We start from the raw sequence: 18,010 nt of genomic DNA, 5'->3' as shown, positions 1-18,010 counted from the left end.
TCATGTCAGTGCCTGTCTGTCGCGCTGCCCCATCAACCGCCATCACCAAGCAGTGAGCTTCTGCTGTTGTCCTTCAGTACACAGTACCTCTTCACTCTGTGCTGTTCACGTGTTGTTGTTACTAGTGCTTTAAAGTAGTGACTGTTTTCTCGTGTTGTGAAGTTATTTTAAGGACAATGGACACTTGGTACCAGAGGATGTATTAACTCGCCGGATTGCTTCTGCTACATTTGTGACAACTATACCGTTAAAATGCAACAAAGAAACATTTCCCATTTTGTTGAAAAAGTATATTTCGTCTATTTTGGTACAAAGTTAGGCGATCAAGATAAGCCTTGGGCCCCACAAAAAGTTTGTTCAGTATGTGTTGAAGAACTGAGGCAATGGTTTCAAGGTAAAAAGCAGTACTTACGTTTTGGAATACCACTGGTTTGGAGGGAGCCCAAAAATCATAGTGATGGCTGCTATTTTTGTTCTTGCAGCTTACGAGGTTTCAATTTGAAAAACAAAAAGTATATTTCTTACCGTTGTTTTGCAGTGATGTTCCATGGCACGTTTCAAAATAGAATATTCTCCTCACATCTTGACTACTTCGCTGCAAACTTCGGTGATGTAAGTGAAGAGCAGGGCGAAAGATTCCACCAAGACATCAAAGAAATGGAAAGAAGATACCAAGGAAGATGGAACGTCAACATGATAGCGGACTACTGCTGGATGATAAAAAGAGATGATCCTCAACGAGTCCGCAGCCGGAAAAGCAATAAAAGAAGTTTCGACAGAAAGCGTAACCGTTATTATAAGAACTTATGAGCTTAATGAGAAATGGAAGTGAACAGGAAATGTAGTTTAGAACATGATTTATAAATAAAATAAAATTTTATAACGATGGAAAAAATGTGATAAATTGCTTAAATTTTGTTATTATACCCAAAAATACTCCCATTTTTGTGAGAAAACCTGTCATGATAGAAAAAAAAGGACTGCATTTTTGAAATCAGCGCTTAAAAGTACATAAAAGTCAGTTAACAAATTTCAAACAACTTTCAAAAAATATTTTTTTGCAGACTTGTGTTATCGCTTCGCACATTTTCCACAACGCGCGTGATTTAGACTGCTGTTACCGAACAGTTTCGCACATATTATTTAGGGTGCATAAGTTTTCGGCTCTGAGCACTATGGGACTTAACTGCTGTGGTCATCAGTCCCCTAGAACTTAGAACTACTTTAACCTAACTAACCTAAGGACATCACACACATCCATGCTCGAGGCAGGATTCGAACCTGCGACCGTAGCGGTCTCGCGGTTCCATACTGTAGCGCCTAGAACCGCTCGGCCACTCTGGCCGGCACATAAGTTTTGCAGACATATTTTGCACCGTCCCCCTCTCCTCATCATAAGTTCACTGACATGCAGTAACAAATTGAACTCTCTGGTTATAAATATACGGAGGTATTGAAAACCGCGCTTAACCATGGTTACGAAAGGGGCACAGATGATTTGCAAACACAACCTTGTAAAAAATAAACGACATGAATTAAGAAATTGTCCTCTCTGTTTGAAACGTCCCTGATGGATTTGTTTCTGCAGTGACATCCAATGACTTGTCCACGGTAGCAGTCACTGAGCTCCTGTTCAGCTGTCACTGCTTTACACAATACTCCCCGCCTCATTTAATACTGGCGAGTCAGCCTCTCCAAAATTCTGCGGTACATAGGAGGTTCCGAAGCTTCTGATGAGTATTCTATACAGATACCGTACAGAATACAGGTAAACTGCCTAGCGGTGCACTGGATTTCCGTACGAGCCATCCGCAGTTCTTCGTACGGTACCGCCGGCAGAGGGCAGCAGCGTCGGCGGCGCCGTATCCTTGGGAGGTCGGTTACTACGCGATGGTAGCCCGCTAGTCAGTAGTTCTTAGGCCGCGGAGCAGTGCAGAAGTGACCGCTCTCCATGGAGGACCACAAGAAGGAGGCAGAGAGCTCCACGGAACTGGAGGTCGACGATGTGAGGGACCCCAGCGCCGAATACGTCGAGTCAAGTACGTCACAGCCAGCGGCGTGCGATGCTCTGTGGTGCTGCCACTGCGTTTACACGGGACGCGATTCGCGCAAGACGAAAGTCCGATTCCAGAAATCGATTTTCACTGTCCTGTTTACACCTAAGCACAGCACTGATTTTGCTAGCGCAATCAAATATCGGTTGTCCGGGCATCAGCTATTTTTTACAAGACTTCGTTTCTAAATCCTCTGTGCTTATTTCATCATCGCGGTTTACAGAGGTTATCAACATCTACGTAATACTTGTAACAAAGAGAAAGTACAATTTCCTGACGGACGTCAGTAATATCTTAAAGATGAGGAAGGGGAGACTGATAAAAAGCAGTGTTTGAAAATCTTATCCACTCTAATAAATGCGTGCGAAACTATTCAATAACACCACTCTACACCATGCGCGCTGTGAAAAAAAGGCGCGAAGCTATATCTGGTCGAACATTCCTGCATTCGAGCGTGTGGAGACTTGGAATGGCTAGGAATTCTCCCAATGAGAGATGACATATTCTTAGCCCTGTATTTGAGCTTTTGCCACTAAAAGCGAGAGCAGCTGTTTAGAAATTATACTGCTACTCAAGGTATAGGACTGTTGCTAAATACTTCGATTTTGCAAATTCAGGAAATATATCACCATTCTTTTACGGTATGACAATTATAGAACTATATGAAATAAAAACTTCATAACGTTTAAAGGTTTGCGTTAGGACGTTCAAAATGCACGGTTGGCCGCGGAGTGTGATGGGATTTAGCATGCGCGTGCGCGACGAAGCCCTTTCACTTGGATGGGTTCATCAATAAACAAAACTGGCGCATTTCGCGATCGAGAATTCTCTTCACCCTCAACGGATGATTGTGTGTTGTGCAATGTCCAGTCACGGAATAATCGGTGCGATATTCCTTGATGGCTCGGTGACTACCGAACGGTACGTGAAGGTTTTGGAAGATGATTTGATCCCCATTATCCAAAGTGACCCTGATTTTCGACAAGAATGGTTCATGCAGGACGGAGCTCGACTTCATCGAAGCAGGAGAGTGTTTGATGTTTGGGTAGAGCACTTTGGGGACCGCATTCTGGTCCTGGAGTACCCAGAAGCCGCTGGCATGGGCCTCGATTGGCCGCCATATTCTCCGGATCTGAATAAATGTGACTCCTTTTTGTGGGGCTGCATTAAAGACAAGGCGTACAGTAATCTACATCTACATTTATACTCCGCAAGCCACCCAACGGTGTGTGGCGGAGGGCACCTTTGTGCCACTGTCATTACCTCCCTTTCCTGTTCCACTCGCGTAGCCTGTCGGAAAGCCTCAGTGCGCGCTCGAATCTCTCTGATATTACATTCGTGGCCTCCTCGGCAGGTATAAGTAGGGGGAAGCAACATATTCGATACCTCATCCAGAAACGCACCCTCTCGAAACCTGGACAGCAAGCTACACCGCGATGCAGAGTGCCTCTCTTGCAGAGTCTGCCACTTGAGTTTGCTAAACATCTCCGTAACACTATCACGCTTACCAAATAACCCTGTGACGAAACGCGCCGCTCTTCTTTGGATCTTCTCTATCTCCTCCGTCAACCCGACCTGGTACAGATCCCACACTGATGAGCAATACTCAAGTATAGGTCGAACGAGCGTTTGGTAAGCCACCTCCTTCGTTGATGGACCACATTTTCAAAGGACTCTTCCAATGAATCTCAGCCTGGTACCCGCCTTACCAACAATTAATTTTATATGATCATTCCACTTCAAATCGTTCCGCACGCATACTCCCAGATATTTTACAGAAGTAACTGCTACCAGTGTTTGTTCCGCTATCATATAATCATACAATAAAGGATCCTTCTTTCTATGCATTCGCGATACATTACATTTGTCTATGTTAAGGGTCAGTTGCCACTCCCTGCACCAAGTGCCTATCCGCTGCAGATCTTCCTGCATTTCGTTACAATTTTCTAATGCTTCGACTTCTCTGTATACCACAGCATCATCCGCGAAAAGCCGCATGGAACTTCCGACACTATCTACTAGGTCATTTATATATATTGTGAAAAGCAATGGTCCCATAACAGTCCCCAGTGGCATGCCAGAGGTTACTTTAACGTCTGTAGACGTCTTTCCATTGAGAACAACATGCTGTGTTATGCTTGCTAAAAACTCTTCAATCCAGCCACACAGCTGTTCTGATATTCCATAGGCTCTTACTTTGTTTATCAGGCGACAGTGCGGAACTGTATCGAACGCCTTCCGGAATTCAAGGAAAGTGGCATCTACCTGCGAGCCTGTACGTAATATTTTCTGGGTCTCATGAACAAATAAAGCGAGTTGGGTCTCACACGATCGATGTTTCCGGAATCCATGTTGATTGCTACAGAGTAGATTCTGGGTTTCCAGAAATGACATGATACGCGAGTAAAAAACATGCTCTAAAATTCTACAACAGATCGACGTCAGAGATTAGTTTTGCGCATCTGCTCGACGACCCTTCTTGAAGACTGGGACTACCTGTGATCTTTTCCAATCATTTGGAACCTTCCGTTCCTCTAGAGACTTGCGGTACACGGCTGTTAGAATGGGGATTGTTCTTTCGCGTACTCTGTGTAGAATCGAACAGGTATCCCGTCAGGTCCAGTGGACTTTCCTCTGTTGAGTGATTCCACTTGCTTTTCTATTCCTTGGACACTTATTTCGATGTCAGCCATTTTTTCGTCTGTGCGAGGATTTAGAGAAGGAACTGCAGTGCGGTCTTCCTCTGTGAAATAGCTTTGGAAAAAGGTTTTTAGTATTTCAGCTTTACGCGTGTCATCCTCTGTTTCAATGCCATCATTATCCCGGAGTGTCTGGATATGCTATTTCGAGCCACTTACTGATTTAACGTAAGACCAGAACTTCCTAGGATTTTCTGTCAACTCGGTACATAGAATTTTACTTTCGAATTCACTGAACGCTTCACGCATAGCCCTCGTTACGCTAACTTTGACATCGTTTAGCTTCTGTTTGTCTGAGAGGTTTTGGTTGCGTTTAAGCTAGCAGTGAAGCTCTCTTTGCTTTCACAGTAGTTTCCTGACTTTGTTGTTGAACCACGGTGGGTTTTTCCCGTCCCTCACAGTTTTACTCGGCACGTACCTGTCTAAAACGCATTTTACGATTGCCTTGAACTTTTTCCATAAACACTCAACATTGTCAGTGTCGGATCAGCAATTTTCGTCTTGATCTGTTAGGTAGTCTGAAATCTCCCTTCTATTACTCTTGCTAAACAGATAAACCTTTCTCCCTTTTCTTATATTCCTATGTACTTCCATATTCAAGGATGCTGCAACGGCCTTATGATCACTGATCCCCTGTTCTGCACATACAGAGTCGAAAAGTTCGGGTCTGTTTGTTATCAGTAGGTCCAAGATGTTATCTCCACGAGTCGGTTCTCTGTTTAATTGCTCGAGGTAATTTTCGGATAGTGCACTCAGGATAATGTCACTCGATGGTCTGTTCCTACCACCCGTCCGAAACATCTGAGTGTCCCAGTCTATATCTGGTAAATTGAAATCTCCACCTAAGACTATAATATTCTGAGAAAATTTATGTGAAATGTATTCCAGATTTTCTCTCAGTTGTTCTGCCACTAATGCTGCTGAGTCGGGAGCTCGGTAAAAGGAGCCAATTATTAACCTAGCTCGGTTGTTGAGTGTAACCTCCACCCATAATAATTCACAGCAACTATCCACTTCTACTTCACTACAGGATAAACTACTACTAACAGCGACAAACACGCCACCACCGGTTGCATGCAATCCATCCTTTCTCAACACCGTCTGTGCCTTTGTAAAAATTTCGGCAGAATTTATCTCTGGCTTCAGCCAGCTTTCTGTACCTATAACGATTTCAGCTTCGGTGCTTTCTATCACAGCTTGGAGTTCCGGTACTTTACCAATGCAGCTTCGACAGTTTACAATTACAATACCGATTGCTGCTTGGTCCCCGCATGTCCTGACTTTGACTCGCACCCCTTGAGGCTGTTGCCCTTTCTGTACTTGCCCGAGCTATCTAACCTAAAAAAACCGCCCAGTCCACGCCACACAACCCTTGCTACCCGTGTAGCCTCCTGCTGTGTGTAGTGGACTCCTGACCTACCCAGCGGAACCCGAAACCCCAACTCCCTATGGCGCAAGTCGAGGAATCTGCAGCCCACACGGTCGCAGAACCGTCTCAGCCTCTGATTCAGACCCTCCACTCGGCTCTGTACCAATGGTCCGCAGTCAGTCCTGTCGACGATGCTGCAGATGGTGAGCTCTGCTTTCATCCCACTAGCGAGACTGGCAGTCTTCACCAAATCAGATAGCCGCCGGAAGCCAGAGAGGATTTCCTCCATCCCATAGCGACACACATCATTGGTGCCGACATGAGCCACCACCTGCAGATACATGCACCCTGTACCCTTCATGGCATCCGGAAGGACCCTTTCCACATCTGGAATGACTCCCCCCGATATGCACATGGAGTGCACATTGGTTTTCTTCCCCTCTCTTGCTGCCATATCCCTAAGGGGCCCCATTACGCGCCTGACGTTGGAGCTCCCAACTACCAGTAAGCCTACCCTCTGCGACTGCCCAGATCCTGCAGACTGAGGGGCAACCTCTGGGACAGGACAAGCAGCCACGTCTGGCCAAAGATCGGTATCGCCCGGAGACAGAGCCTGAAACTGGTTCGTCAGGCAAACTGGAGAGGCCTTCCGTTCAGCCCTCCGGAATGTCTTTTGCCCCCTGCCACACCTCGAGACAACCTTGCACTCTACCACAGGTCAGGGGTCAGCCTCAATGTGGGCAGTATCCCGGGCAGCCACAGCCGTAGTACGATCGGGGGATGCGTGGGACGAGCTGGTCGTCCCCGACAAACCCCCATCCGGACCCCCCACAGTGATGCCCATTGGCAACAGCCTCAAGCTGCGTGACCGAAGCCAACACTGCCTGAAGCTGGGAGCGAAGGGATGCCAACTCAGCTCGCATCCGAACACAGCAGTCGCAGTCCCTATCCAAGCTAGAAACTGTTGTGCAAAGAACGTCTGAACTAATCTAAAAAGAGCACAAACAAACTCCAATACCATCGCTGAGCTGAAAACAGCCATTCAGGAGGTCATCGACAACATCGACGTTCCGACACTTAAGCGGGTGATGCAGAATTTCGCTATTCGTCTGCGCCACATCATCATCTATGATGGCAGGCATATTGAACCTGCCATAACCGAAATCCGAATATCTGTAGTGACGTTTACATATTGAATACTGTGTGTGCACGCCGTAGCTTGTAACTAATTCATGTTTTTTTTCCATACTGCTCAATAATTGTCACTCTGTATCTCTTGCATTTGATTAAAGAAAAACGTTCTACCCGTCAATTAAATAGTGGACATGAATAACTTCTTTTTTTTTTTCTTACGCACCACAAATGGTCCACGTTAGGAACAGTTTAAAAAGCAAATAGCAACTTAATGGCCTAACACGACTCATATGCGCCAGAATGTTCATATAGAGCCGAAATCGACTGTGGGAGCTCTAATACGGCAGTTACCAGAATCGGTACTGGAGAATTTGCATTACAGAAGCGGAATTAGGATATCACTTTACAGAAACGATTGAGAGACTTACGTAAACGTAATACGTGTAGGCAGCTCGGCGAGATGGAAAGGGTAAAAACTAGAAGTGTAGTCACTTTTATTGCTTATTCAATGGAGTACAGAAATTATTAATTAAATTATTTGAAGCGTAGAAAGCTCCAAACCAGAAAATTAAGACGAAGGTAGAAAAAATTAATGCGAAAAGAGAGAATATGCTTCATAGTAAGCAAAATTTTAGATTAGTACATATTCGTTTTATAGGCCCATAGTGACCAGATTCTTGAGGATGTGTAACAAGTGGGACAAATAAAAATGCATAGAGTATATATATATATATATACTATGAATTTTTATTTGTCTGACTTATATATATATATATATATATATATATATATATATATATATATATATCGCTTTAAAAATGGTCCTGAAGCATACAGAAGAGCCGAAAATTTTATACGTCTTTTTGATTTAAATACCAATTGAAAGCATACCATAAGCAATTAAAGATATAGGTTGTGAAGTGTATAAGCTAGTTCCAAAGTTATTGTAGGGAAGCATCATAAAAGAAATACAAGGCTTCCCTATAGAGACTGCATTACTGCGCTAAAATTGTATCGATGTCAGGTATAATACTACGTTGCATTTATTTTATGCAATATAGTTAATCATAAATATATCAACTTGTTCTGTTAATAAATTTATCAGCTGAGTAGGAGTTGGCTACCAATAAATCTTTTAGGGCGTTTTTCAGCTGTACTCTATTTATTTGTTGTAGAATCCTAGGAGATATTCTGAGCGCAAATGTACCGAGATACTCGAACAGAATGACCTCCTCCATGCCAACGAACATGGATTTCCCGAATATCCGTCAGGTCAAATCCAACTCCCCTTTTCTCACATGACATCCTGAAAGTGATGGATCAAGGCAATCAGGAAGTTGCAGCATTTCTTGACTTCTGAAAAGCATTTGACTCAGTACCATAGGTACAGTTATTATTGAAAATTAGATCTTGTGGCGTAACAAGTCAAGTTGTCACGATTTTGGATTTACTGTTAAGCGGGACGCCGCAAGTTACCTAGTATGGAGAGTAATCGAGAAGCGTAAAAATAATTTCAGATGTGCTCCAAGGAAGTGTATTTGGTTACTTGCTGTTCATGTTGTATATTAATGACATTGTGGACAATATTACCTATAATGTTAGACGTTTCATAGGTGATGCAGTTATTAATAATGAGGTAGGGTGTGAAAGAAAGGTGCACAATTGTTCAATCAGATTTTGGTAAGATTTCAAAGCGGTGCAAAGGTAGACAACTTGCTTTAAGTGATCAAAAATGTAAAATTTTGGAGTTCAAAAAACGAAAAATCGTAGTGTCCTATAACTACAATATCAGTGAGTCACAGATGAAATCGGGCAAACTATGCAAATTGAAGTGATTTGAAATAGGACGATTGCATAGGTTCACAGTCAGTCACAAGTAAAACAGGTGGCAGACTTGGTTCATCAGTGGATTACTACGGAAATGCAGTCAGTCTACATATGAGACTGCTTACAAAACGCTCATTCTGGAATACTGCTCATGCGTGTGGGATCCATGCCAAATATGGGATATAGAACGTATGCAGAGAATGGTCACATGTTTGTTTGACCAGTGGAAGAGGTCACGGACAGCCTCAAAGAACTGAACTGGAAATCTCCTGAAGACAGACGCAAACTATCGCGTGAAAGCATACTCGTACATTTTGTTCGTTATGGTTCGTTGTATTTCATCGTAGCGGACAGCGGACGTCACATGACATCCGTTGAAGCTCGTTGTTGATCTTTTCACTCTGTTTTTTTTTTTTTTTTTTTTTTTATTACAGAGGCCTTCCAGCTCTCTGACCGAACACGCTGAGCTACCATGTCGGCTTTTTTTTCGTTTGTTGCATCTGATCGGGGCGGACGTCGTAAGACACCCTTTTAAGTTCGTTGTTGATCTATTATCTCAGTTTTTTTATTACAGAGGGCAGCTAACCCTCTGACCGAACACGCTGAGCTACCGTGCTGGCAGTCTTGTACTATTGCGAAGGAACGTAGGGTGACTTCGTTGCCAAATGATGATGCATAAGTCAGAAACGCGTAATAGTTTGGAAGGTTTCTAATACCAGGCTTTACATAACTGCTTTCCATTGTTACTTGAAAGTTATAAACACGTTTCGATAATTACTAACTAAACCATTTGTGGGAAAAAGTACACAAAGTCACTAGTAACGTCAGTTCACACTCATGTGGCCGGCCGGTGTGGCCGTGCGGTTCTAGGCGCTTCAGTCTGGAACCGCGTGACCGCTACGGTCGTAGGTTCGAATCCTGCCTTGGGCATGGATATGTGTGATGTCCTTAGGTTAGTTAGGTTCAAGTAGTTCTACGTTCTAGGGGTCTGATGACCTCAGAAGTTACGTCCCATAGTGCTCAGAGCTATTTGACCCATTTCACACTCATGTAATATACGTAAGCAGAGCCGATGTCTTACTATTTAATGATCTTTAAACTCTTATTTGCTTTAAAATAATACGTATTTTGAGAGAATATCGACCGAAAACGTTTTCTTTTTGGATGTAATCATTCACAGTAACAACCTAACCTAACCATATTTCTAACAAAGGAAAATAGTCTATTATGAACTCACTTTCCAACCGGATGTGTCCTCTGGTGATTCTTTAGTAACACAATCACTAAATCCACAGCTAAAACCGCTAAATATGTTTAAAATAACAAATTATAGGTGACATAAACCGCAGCTCACTAATCGACAGGGCCACACCGAATCCAAAACCTCTCGGTACAATTGTCGTAAAATCGGTGGGAGGACCGTTCGGTAACAGGTCTCAGAAGCTTACTGAATAGGATATTTCGATAAAGAACCGAAAACTACGTCGCTACTGAAACGAATCAACTACACCGATCGATATGAACGGTACAGAATAGGGCCCCTGGTCACCGATTAACCGGCCCCGAACACAGTGGGAGCTGGCATGGCTCTCGCCTCCCTAATCGGGGGCCTACTTCGGGCAGCGTCTGCTGCCACTCCAGATCGGCTGCAATTGCCACGGGACCGCCACGCCGCCTCCCACCTCATCTCCTGGCAGCAATACGGAAGAAAAACTGGCTGTTCCGTGAGTGGAAAACTCACTCGCCAGCCAGCCACCAAGAACCACCTCAACAAGATGCGTAGGGAGATCAAGGCTGCTGTCGAGGATCACCGCAGCAGAGGCTGGATGGACGTCGGCCCCACCGTCGATCCTACGGACGGCAGCACCTAGAGGGTCGTCCGCACCCTCCTGCAACGTCGGCAGCGCGTCCCACCACTGCAGGACGGCCAGGTAGTCGTCTGTGACTCAGACGCGAAGGCTAGTGTACTGGCTGAAGCTTTCGAGGCCAATTTCACCCCATTAGCGGATGTTGTCGATGACGACCACATCTAGCTTGCCAATGAAAGGCTGCCTTCCTTCCTGGTTGCGCGCGCCGAAGACGATATCAGCCCCCTTCCCCCTTCCAATCTCTGAGGCGGAAATTGCTGTGCAGCTTTTATCCATCGATTCCAGACGGGTCAGGGTCAGTGATGGGATCATCAACATTCTCGGCAAGAATCTGTCGCCAGCAATCCATCGGCATCTGGCCAACATCTTTAATCTTAGTTTGGGAGCATGGAACACGCCGACATGGTCGCCATTCCAAAGACAAACAAGGGCCCTCAGCTGACATTCAACTACCATCCCATCAGTCTCCTCCTGTCCCTCTCGACGGTCTTTGACAGGCTATCACTGCGGTGCTACATATGCATGCCAACAAGGAACGCCTCCTGCCTGATGAATAGTTTGGCTTCAGAAGTGGCCACGCCACCTCTCACCAACTGCTAAGCCTGACTAAACCTGCCACGAGGGTGCTGGAAACGCAGCAGTATGTTGGAGCAGCGCTCCTGGACATGTCTGGGGCCTTTGACTTCGTGTGATATGACGGCCTCGTGTACAGGCTCTTTGTGCACGGGTTCCGACATCACACAAAATCCTCCCTGGTCCTACCTTTCTGGCAGGACGTTGCATGAACGGGCTGAACAAGCCACATCCACTGTGAGGTCAATACGTACAGGGGTGCTACAGTGGTCGGTACTCGGCCCCTTGTTGTCCTCTCTGTACATCGCTGATGTACTGCAAGCGGCATGCGTGGAGTTGGCTCTCTATGCCCGAGACATGGCGTTTTCACACCCAGTATGAACGTCGACAACATGGATCGCCGCCTCCAGCTTGGCTGCGACACTTTCGGTGCCTGGAACACATCAGCTCCACGAGGTCACGGGCCTCTCGTTGCTGCAGGACGGTTCTGCTCGATTGCAAGTGCTTTTTACGAGAGGGTGGGCTACTCCTGTAACCGGCTCGTCAGCAGTTTGGGTCACCAGCGCCACCACCGGCCGACTACGCATTGACCAGAACCGTTGGGCGAGTGTTCAGTCCGCAACGCCATCAGGCCCACCCTCGCCCCCGCCTCCAACGCAGGCCGATCTCCCACGATAGGCCACTCAACTCAAGATTGCCAAGCCATGAAAGAACAACATGACAGTGCTTACACTGTCACTGGTCGGTGATGTTATTTGTAGTCTGGTGATTCTAGTAAAAGTTTTCCAACGTGATTATGGCCGCACGACGGAAAGTTACGAACGCGGAGTTGTAGTTGGAGCTAGACACATGGGATATTACATTTCGAAAATAGGTTAATCAATTCCATATTCCGCCGGCCGGAGTGGCCGAGCGGTTCTAGGCGCTGCAGTCTGGAACCGCGCGACCGCTACGGTCGCAGGTTCGAATCGAATAAGATGAACATCAATAAAAGCAAAACGCAAAACGAGGATAATGGAATGTAGTCGAATTAAGTCGGGTGATGCTGAGGGTATTAGATTAGGAAATGAGACACTTAAAGTAATAAAGGAGTTTTGCTATTTGGGGAGCAAAATGAGTGATGATGGTCGAAGTAGAGAGCATATAAAATGTAGACTGGCAATGGCAAGGAAAGCGTTTCTGAAGAAGAGAAATTTGTTAACATCGAGTATAGATTTAAGTGTGAGGAAGTCGTTTCTGAAAGTATTTGTATGGAGTGTAGCCATGTATGGAAGTGAAACGTGGACGATAAATAGTTGGGACAAGAAGAGAATAGAAGCTTTCAAAATGTGGTGGTACAGAAGAATGCTGAAGATTAGATGGGTAGATCACATAACTAATGATGAAGTATTGAATAGAATTGGGGAGAAGAGGAGTTTGTGGCACAACTTGACAAAAAGAAGGGACCCGTTAGTAGGACATGTTTTGAGGCATCAAGTGATCAGAAATTTAGCATTGGAGGGCAGCGAGGAGGGAAAAAATCGTAGAGGGAGACCAAGAGATGAATACACTAAGCAGGTTCAGAAGGATGTGGGTTGCAGTAAGTACTGGGAGATGAAGAAGCTTGCACAGGATAGGGTAGCATGGAGAGCTGCTTCAGACCAGTCTCAGGACTGAAGACCGCAACAACAACAACATGTCACCTACGCTTGACAACATTTCATTGCATGCAACATTTTATTCATATGTTTAAGCAATTCTGTTGAATGCTACTCCCAATTGAATTTATTGCCAAGTTTAATGCACAAGAATTAATTCTGTCACGCTCTTACATCTGCATATCTTCATATTTTATACACGTATTGTGTGGAACCTTCTTGCAGTTTCTGAACTACATAGAAGGGGTTCTTTTTAAGTTACCACCTCATATGTTACAGCTACCATCGATTTTACATTGTTTCACATGGTTATGTTTCATTCACTCATTCTGTTTTAAAGGAGCAATTTATTTGATGTTTGATGCCATTTACAGGGTACATTAATAAAACTGACAAACAGCAGGGACAGTTTCCTGGCTGGAAATGGAGGGAAAAAAATGGTTCAAATGGCTCTGAGCACTAGGGGACTTAACATCGGAGGTCATCAGTCCCCTAGAACTTAGAACTACTTAAACCTAACTAACCTAAGGAAATCGCACACATCCATGCCCGAGGCAGGATTCGAACCTGCGACCGTAGCGCTCGCGCGGTTCAAGACTGAAGCGCCTAGAACCGCTCGGCCACATCGGCCGGCGAAATGGAGGAAAAAATGTCCTATGAACATCCTTGCCACGGTAGACGGCGCTGGCCAATGACAGTTCCTCTGACCACGTGCTGTGTGTTCTTATGTGTTGCGGCCTGTGTGATCTACGTAGCGTACTGTAAGCAGCAGTATGATCAGGTACTCAAGTCGGGAACAGTCCGAGATTTCTGTACGGCCGAGAAAATGGAAACGGTCTAGGAGCAGCACAGCTATACCAAAACAAGTACCCTGGCAGACATCAACCACATCACACATCGTTTCAAACTCTTTTTTGGCGTTTGTGTGATCGTGGGTCCTTTCAGACAGACTAACGTGCAGAGAGACGGCGGACTGTGCGTACACCAGATCTGTAGGACCGAGTTCTACAGAATTTCGGAACGAACCCTAGTACAAAAACTCCAGGCAAGTGGCCCGCCAACACGATGTATGCCAAAGTACGTTTATCTGTATTCTGCATGACAGCCGCTACTATCCCTATCATCTGCAATCCCATGGAGGCCACTTTGAGCATCTTTTGCGATGTGGATGCGATGCAGCTCTGTACTGTTTTCAGTTGTGCGCACACCGTCCATTTACAGACACATGTTCAAAGGGCCTTTCTCCATCCATTTCCTGTCAGGAATCCGTCCCTATAGTTGGTCGGTTTTATTAATGTTCACCCTGTATAAATACGTACATTTCCGGAATGATTACGAAGTCTGCATTACACATCACGTGAGGGCTCAAGTGGGGCCCCTTCTCTCCCTTCTCCACGAGGACTCTAGTGCCCACAGCACTCCTACATTTCCAGAGCTCCCTCGAACAAGATGTTGTTGTTGTTGTGGTCTTCAGTCCTGAGACTGGTTTGATGCAGCTCTCCATGCTACTCTATCCTGTGCAAGCTTCTTCATCTCCCAGTACCTACTGCAGCCTACATCCTTCTGAATCTGCCTAGTGTATTCATCTCTTGGTCTCCCTCTACGATTTTTACCCTCCTCGCTGCCCTCCAATGCTAAATTTGTGATCCCTTGATGCCTCAAAACATGTCCTACTAACCGGTCCCTTCTTTTTGTCAAGTTGTGTCACAAACTCTTCTTCTCCCCAATTCTATTCAATACTTCATCATTAGTTATGTGATCTACCCATCTAATCTTCAGCATTCTTCTGTAGCACCACATTTCGAAAGCTTCTATTCTCTTCTTGTCCAAACTATTTATCGTCCATGTTTCACTTCCATACATGGCTACACTCCATACGAATACTTTCAGAAATGACTTCCTGACACTTAAATCAATACTCGATGTTAACAAATTTCTCTTCTTCAGAAACGCTTTCCTTGCCATTGCCAGTCTACATTTTACATCCTCTCTACTTCGACCATCATCAGTTATTTTGCTCCCCAAATAGCAAAACTACTTTAAGTGTCTCATTTCCTCATCTAATTCCCTCAGCATCAACCGACTTAATTCGACTACATTCCATTATCCTCGTTTTGCTTTTGTTGATGTTCATCTTATACCCTCCTTTCAAGACACTGTCCATTCCGATCAACTGCTCTTCCAAGTCCTTTGCTGTCTCTGACAGAATTACAATGTCATCGGCAAACTTCAAAGTTTTTATTTCTTCTCCATGGATTTTCATACCTACTCCGAACTTTTCTTTTGTTTCCTATACTGCTTGCTCAATATACAGATTGAATAGCATTGGGGAGAGTCTGCAACCCTGTCCCACTCCCTTCCCAACCACTGCTTCCCTTTCATGTCCCTCGACTCTTATAACTGCCACCTGCTTTCTGTACAAATTGTAAATAGCCTTTCGCTCCCTGTATTTTACCCCTGCCACCTTCAGAATTTGAAAGAGGGTATTCCAGTCAACATTGTCAAAAGCTTTCTCTAAGTCTACAAATGCTAGAAACGTAGGTTTGCCTTTCCTTAATCTTTTTTCTAAGGTAAGTCGTAGCGTCAGTATTGCCTGACGTGTTCCAACATTTCTACGGAATCCAAACTGATCTTCCTCTAGGTCGGCTTCTACAAGTTTTGCCATTCGTATGTAAAGAATTCGCGTTAGTGTTTTGCAGCTGTGACTTATTAAACTGATAGTTCGGTAACTTTCACATCTGTCAACACCTGCTTACTTTGGGATTGGAATTTTTATATTCTTCTTGAAGTCTGAGGGAATTTCTCCTGTCTCATACATCTTGCTCACCAGACGGTAGAGTTTTGTCAGGACTGGCTCTCCTAAGGCTGTCAGTAGTTCTAATGGAATGTTGTCTACTCCCGGGGCCTTGCTTCGACTCAGGTCTTTCAGTGCTCTGTCAAGCTCTTCACGCAGTATCATATCCCCCCATTTCATCTTCATCTACCTCCTCTTCCATTTCCATAATATTGTACTGAAGAACATCGCCCTGTATAGACCCTCTATGTACTCCTTCCACCTTTCTGCTTTCCCTTCTTTGCTTAGAAATTCGTTTCCATCTGAGCTCTTGATATTCATGGAAGTGGTTCTCTTTTCTCCAAAGGTCTCTTTAATTTTCCTGTAGGCAGTATCTATCTTACCCCTAGTGAGATAAGCCTCTACATCCTTACATTTGTCCTCGAACAAGATAGGATGTTTTTTTTCAAACAGATACGGCTTTAGGTTTGTGCTCCGGTCGCCGCATAATCACTGATCACCGTTATTATACCGGCGAAGCATTGCTTGGCCTGTGGCATCCCAGACGGTCTAGTGGTTTTACTTGGTGCATATGAGAGGAACATGAACATATTCGTGTGCTCATAGAGTGTTGTCTGCATGGGAAAGAACATGCTTCAGAATCTAACAGTATTGGCTTCTCTCTAGAGTTAACGTCAACATTCACACACATTCCCTACGTAATGCGGGACTGACCACAAAATGTGACGAGATGCAGACCTGCCAGTACAAAAGCAGGCAGGGGGTATTACGTTGTCAACAGAGTATTGTGTTGCCAATATAGAAGCAGTGAAAGCAGAATCGGTATGTCAGGAGAGCTCTGTGGACTAGTAATTGGATGTCACATGAGAAACATATTCATTAGGGACATGTTAACCCATATAAAGCTGTTGAAGTCACGAAGGAACAACCACAGGTAAACCAAGACAGCCCGCCCGGTTAGCCGTGCGGTCTAACGTACTGCTTTCTGGGCGGGAAGGCGTGCCCGTCTCCGGCACGAATCCGTCCGGCGGATTAGTGTCAATGTCCAGTGTGCCAGCCAGTCTGTGGATGGTTTTTAAGGCGGCTTTCCATCTGCCTCGGTGAGTGAGGGCTGGTTCCCCTTATTTCGCCTCAATTACACTATGTCGGCGATAGCTGCACAAACACTTTCTCGACGTATGCGTACACCATAATTGCTCTACCAGGCAAACATTGGGGCTACACTCGTCTGGTGTGGGACGTTCCCGGGGGGAGGGGGGGGGGGCAACCACATAATAATCCTGGGTTCGGCGTGGGGTGGGGTGGTGGTGGAGTGAGTGGACTGCTATAACCTGTTGTGGGGTTGTGAACCACTGAGGGCTAAGGCGGGAACGAAGCCTCTCCGTCGTTTCTAGGTCCCCAGTTCCATACAATACAATACAATAAACCAAGACAAGGCAAACACCTTATGTACTGACTGACGAGGATCGTTGGACATTGTGGGGGGGCTTTCTCAACATTTTTAACAATGAAATTCGACAAACAGCCCTGCAGTTGAGATATTTTATTTCATTTTCGCTCCCAGTTTCCGCACTTCACATGCACTTCTCAAAAATAATCGATACTGGCGTACTGGGACCATATACTTCTGGATGTCATTGAGTCGTAGCTCTGCAACTCGGCAGTCAGGTCTTCGAAGGAAGCACTTGAGCTACGACTCCATGACATCCAGAAACATAATGTCTCAGTATGCCAGTATCGATTATTTTTGAGAGGTGCATATGGGGCCTGAAGATGACATAATGGATTGCCGAAACTGGTGGCGAAAATAAAATAAAATAAAATTTCAATTGCAGGGCTGTTTGGAGAATTTCGTTTGTTAAATATTTGACCAGCCGGTGTCCCACGTCCAGAATGGATCAACAGAGATTGTGGAGGATGGCCGTAAAAATCGCATAAAATTATCCGAAGGAATCATTAGTGTGTTCTAAAGTTCTACTAGCACTCCAATTAGTAGAATGGCTATTGGTAGGGAGTTAAAAAGAATCCTAAGCGACGCTTGAGGTGTAAACAGCG

General features: G+C 45.0%; 1 protein-coding gene across 1 annotated transcript in view; it reads left to right on the top strand.

Annotated features, from left to right (window-relative positions):
- The first annotated feature begins 1,913 nt into the window (after positions 1-1,913).
- The window catches only part of LOC124618973 (putative inorganic phosphate cotransporter), a 165,792-nt gene continuing 149,695 nt past the window's right edge, over positions 1,914-18,010 (top strand). Inside the window, exon 1 of the mRNA XM_047145390.1 lies at positions 1,914-2,039. Within this exon, the coding sequence (XP_047001346.1) occupies positions 1,952-2,039 (88 nt within the window). The 5' untranslated portion in view covers positions 1,914-1,951. The remainder of the gene's footprint in view (positions 2,040-18,010) is intronic.

This window comes from Schistocerca americana, chromosome 1, assembly GCF_021461395.2.
Source record: "Schistocerca americana isolate TAMUIC-IGC-003095 chromosome 1, iqSchAmer2.1, whole genome shotgun sequence".
Taxonomy (NCBI): domain Eukaryota; kingdom Metazoa; phylum Arthropoda; class Insecta; order Orthoptera; family Acrididae; genus Schistocerca; species Schistocerca americana.
Note: the sequence above shows the minus strand (reverse complement) of the source record. Positions and strands in the feature narration are given on the sequence as shown.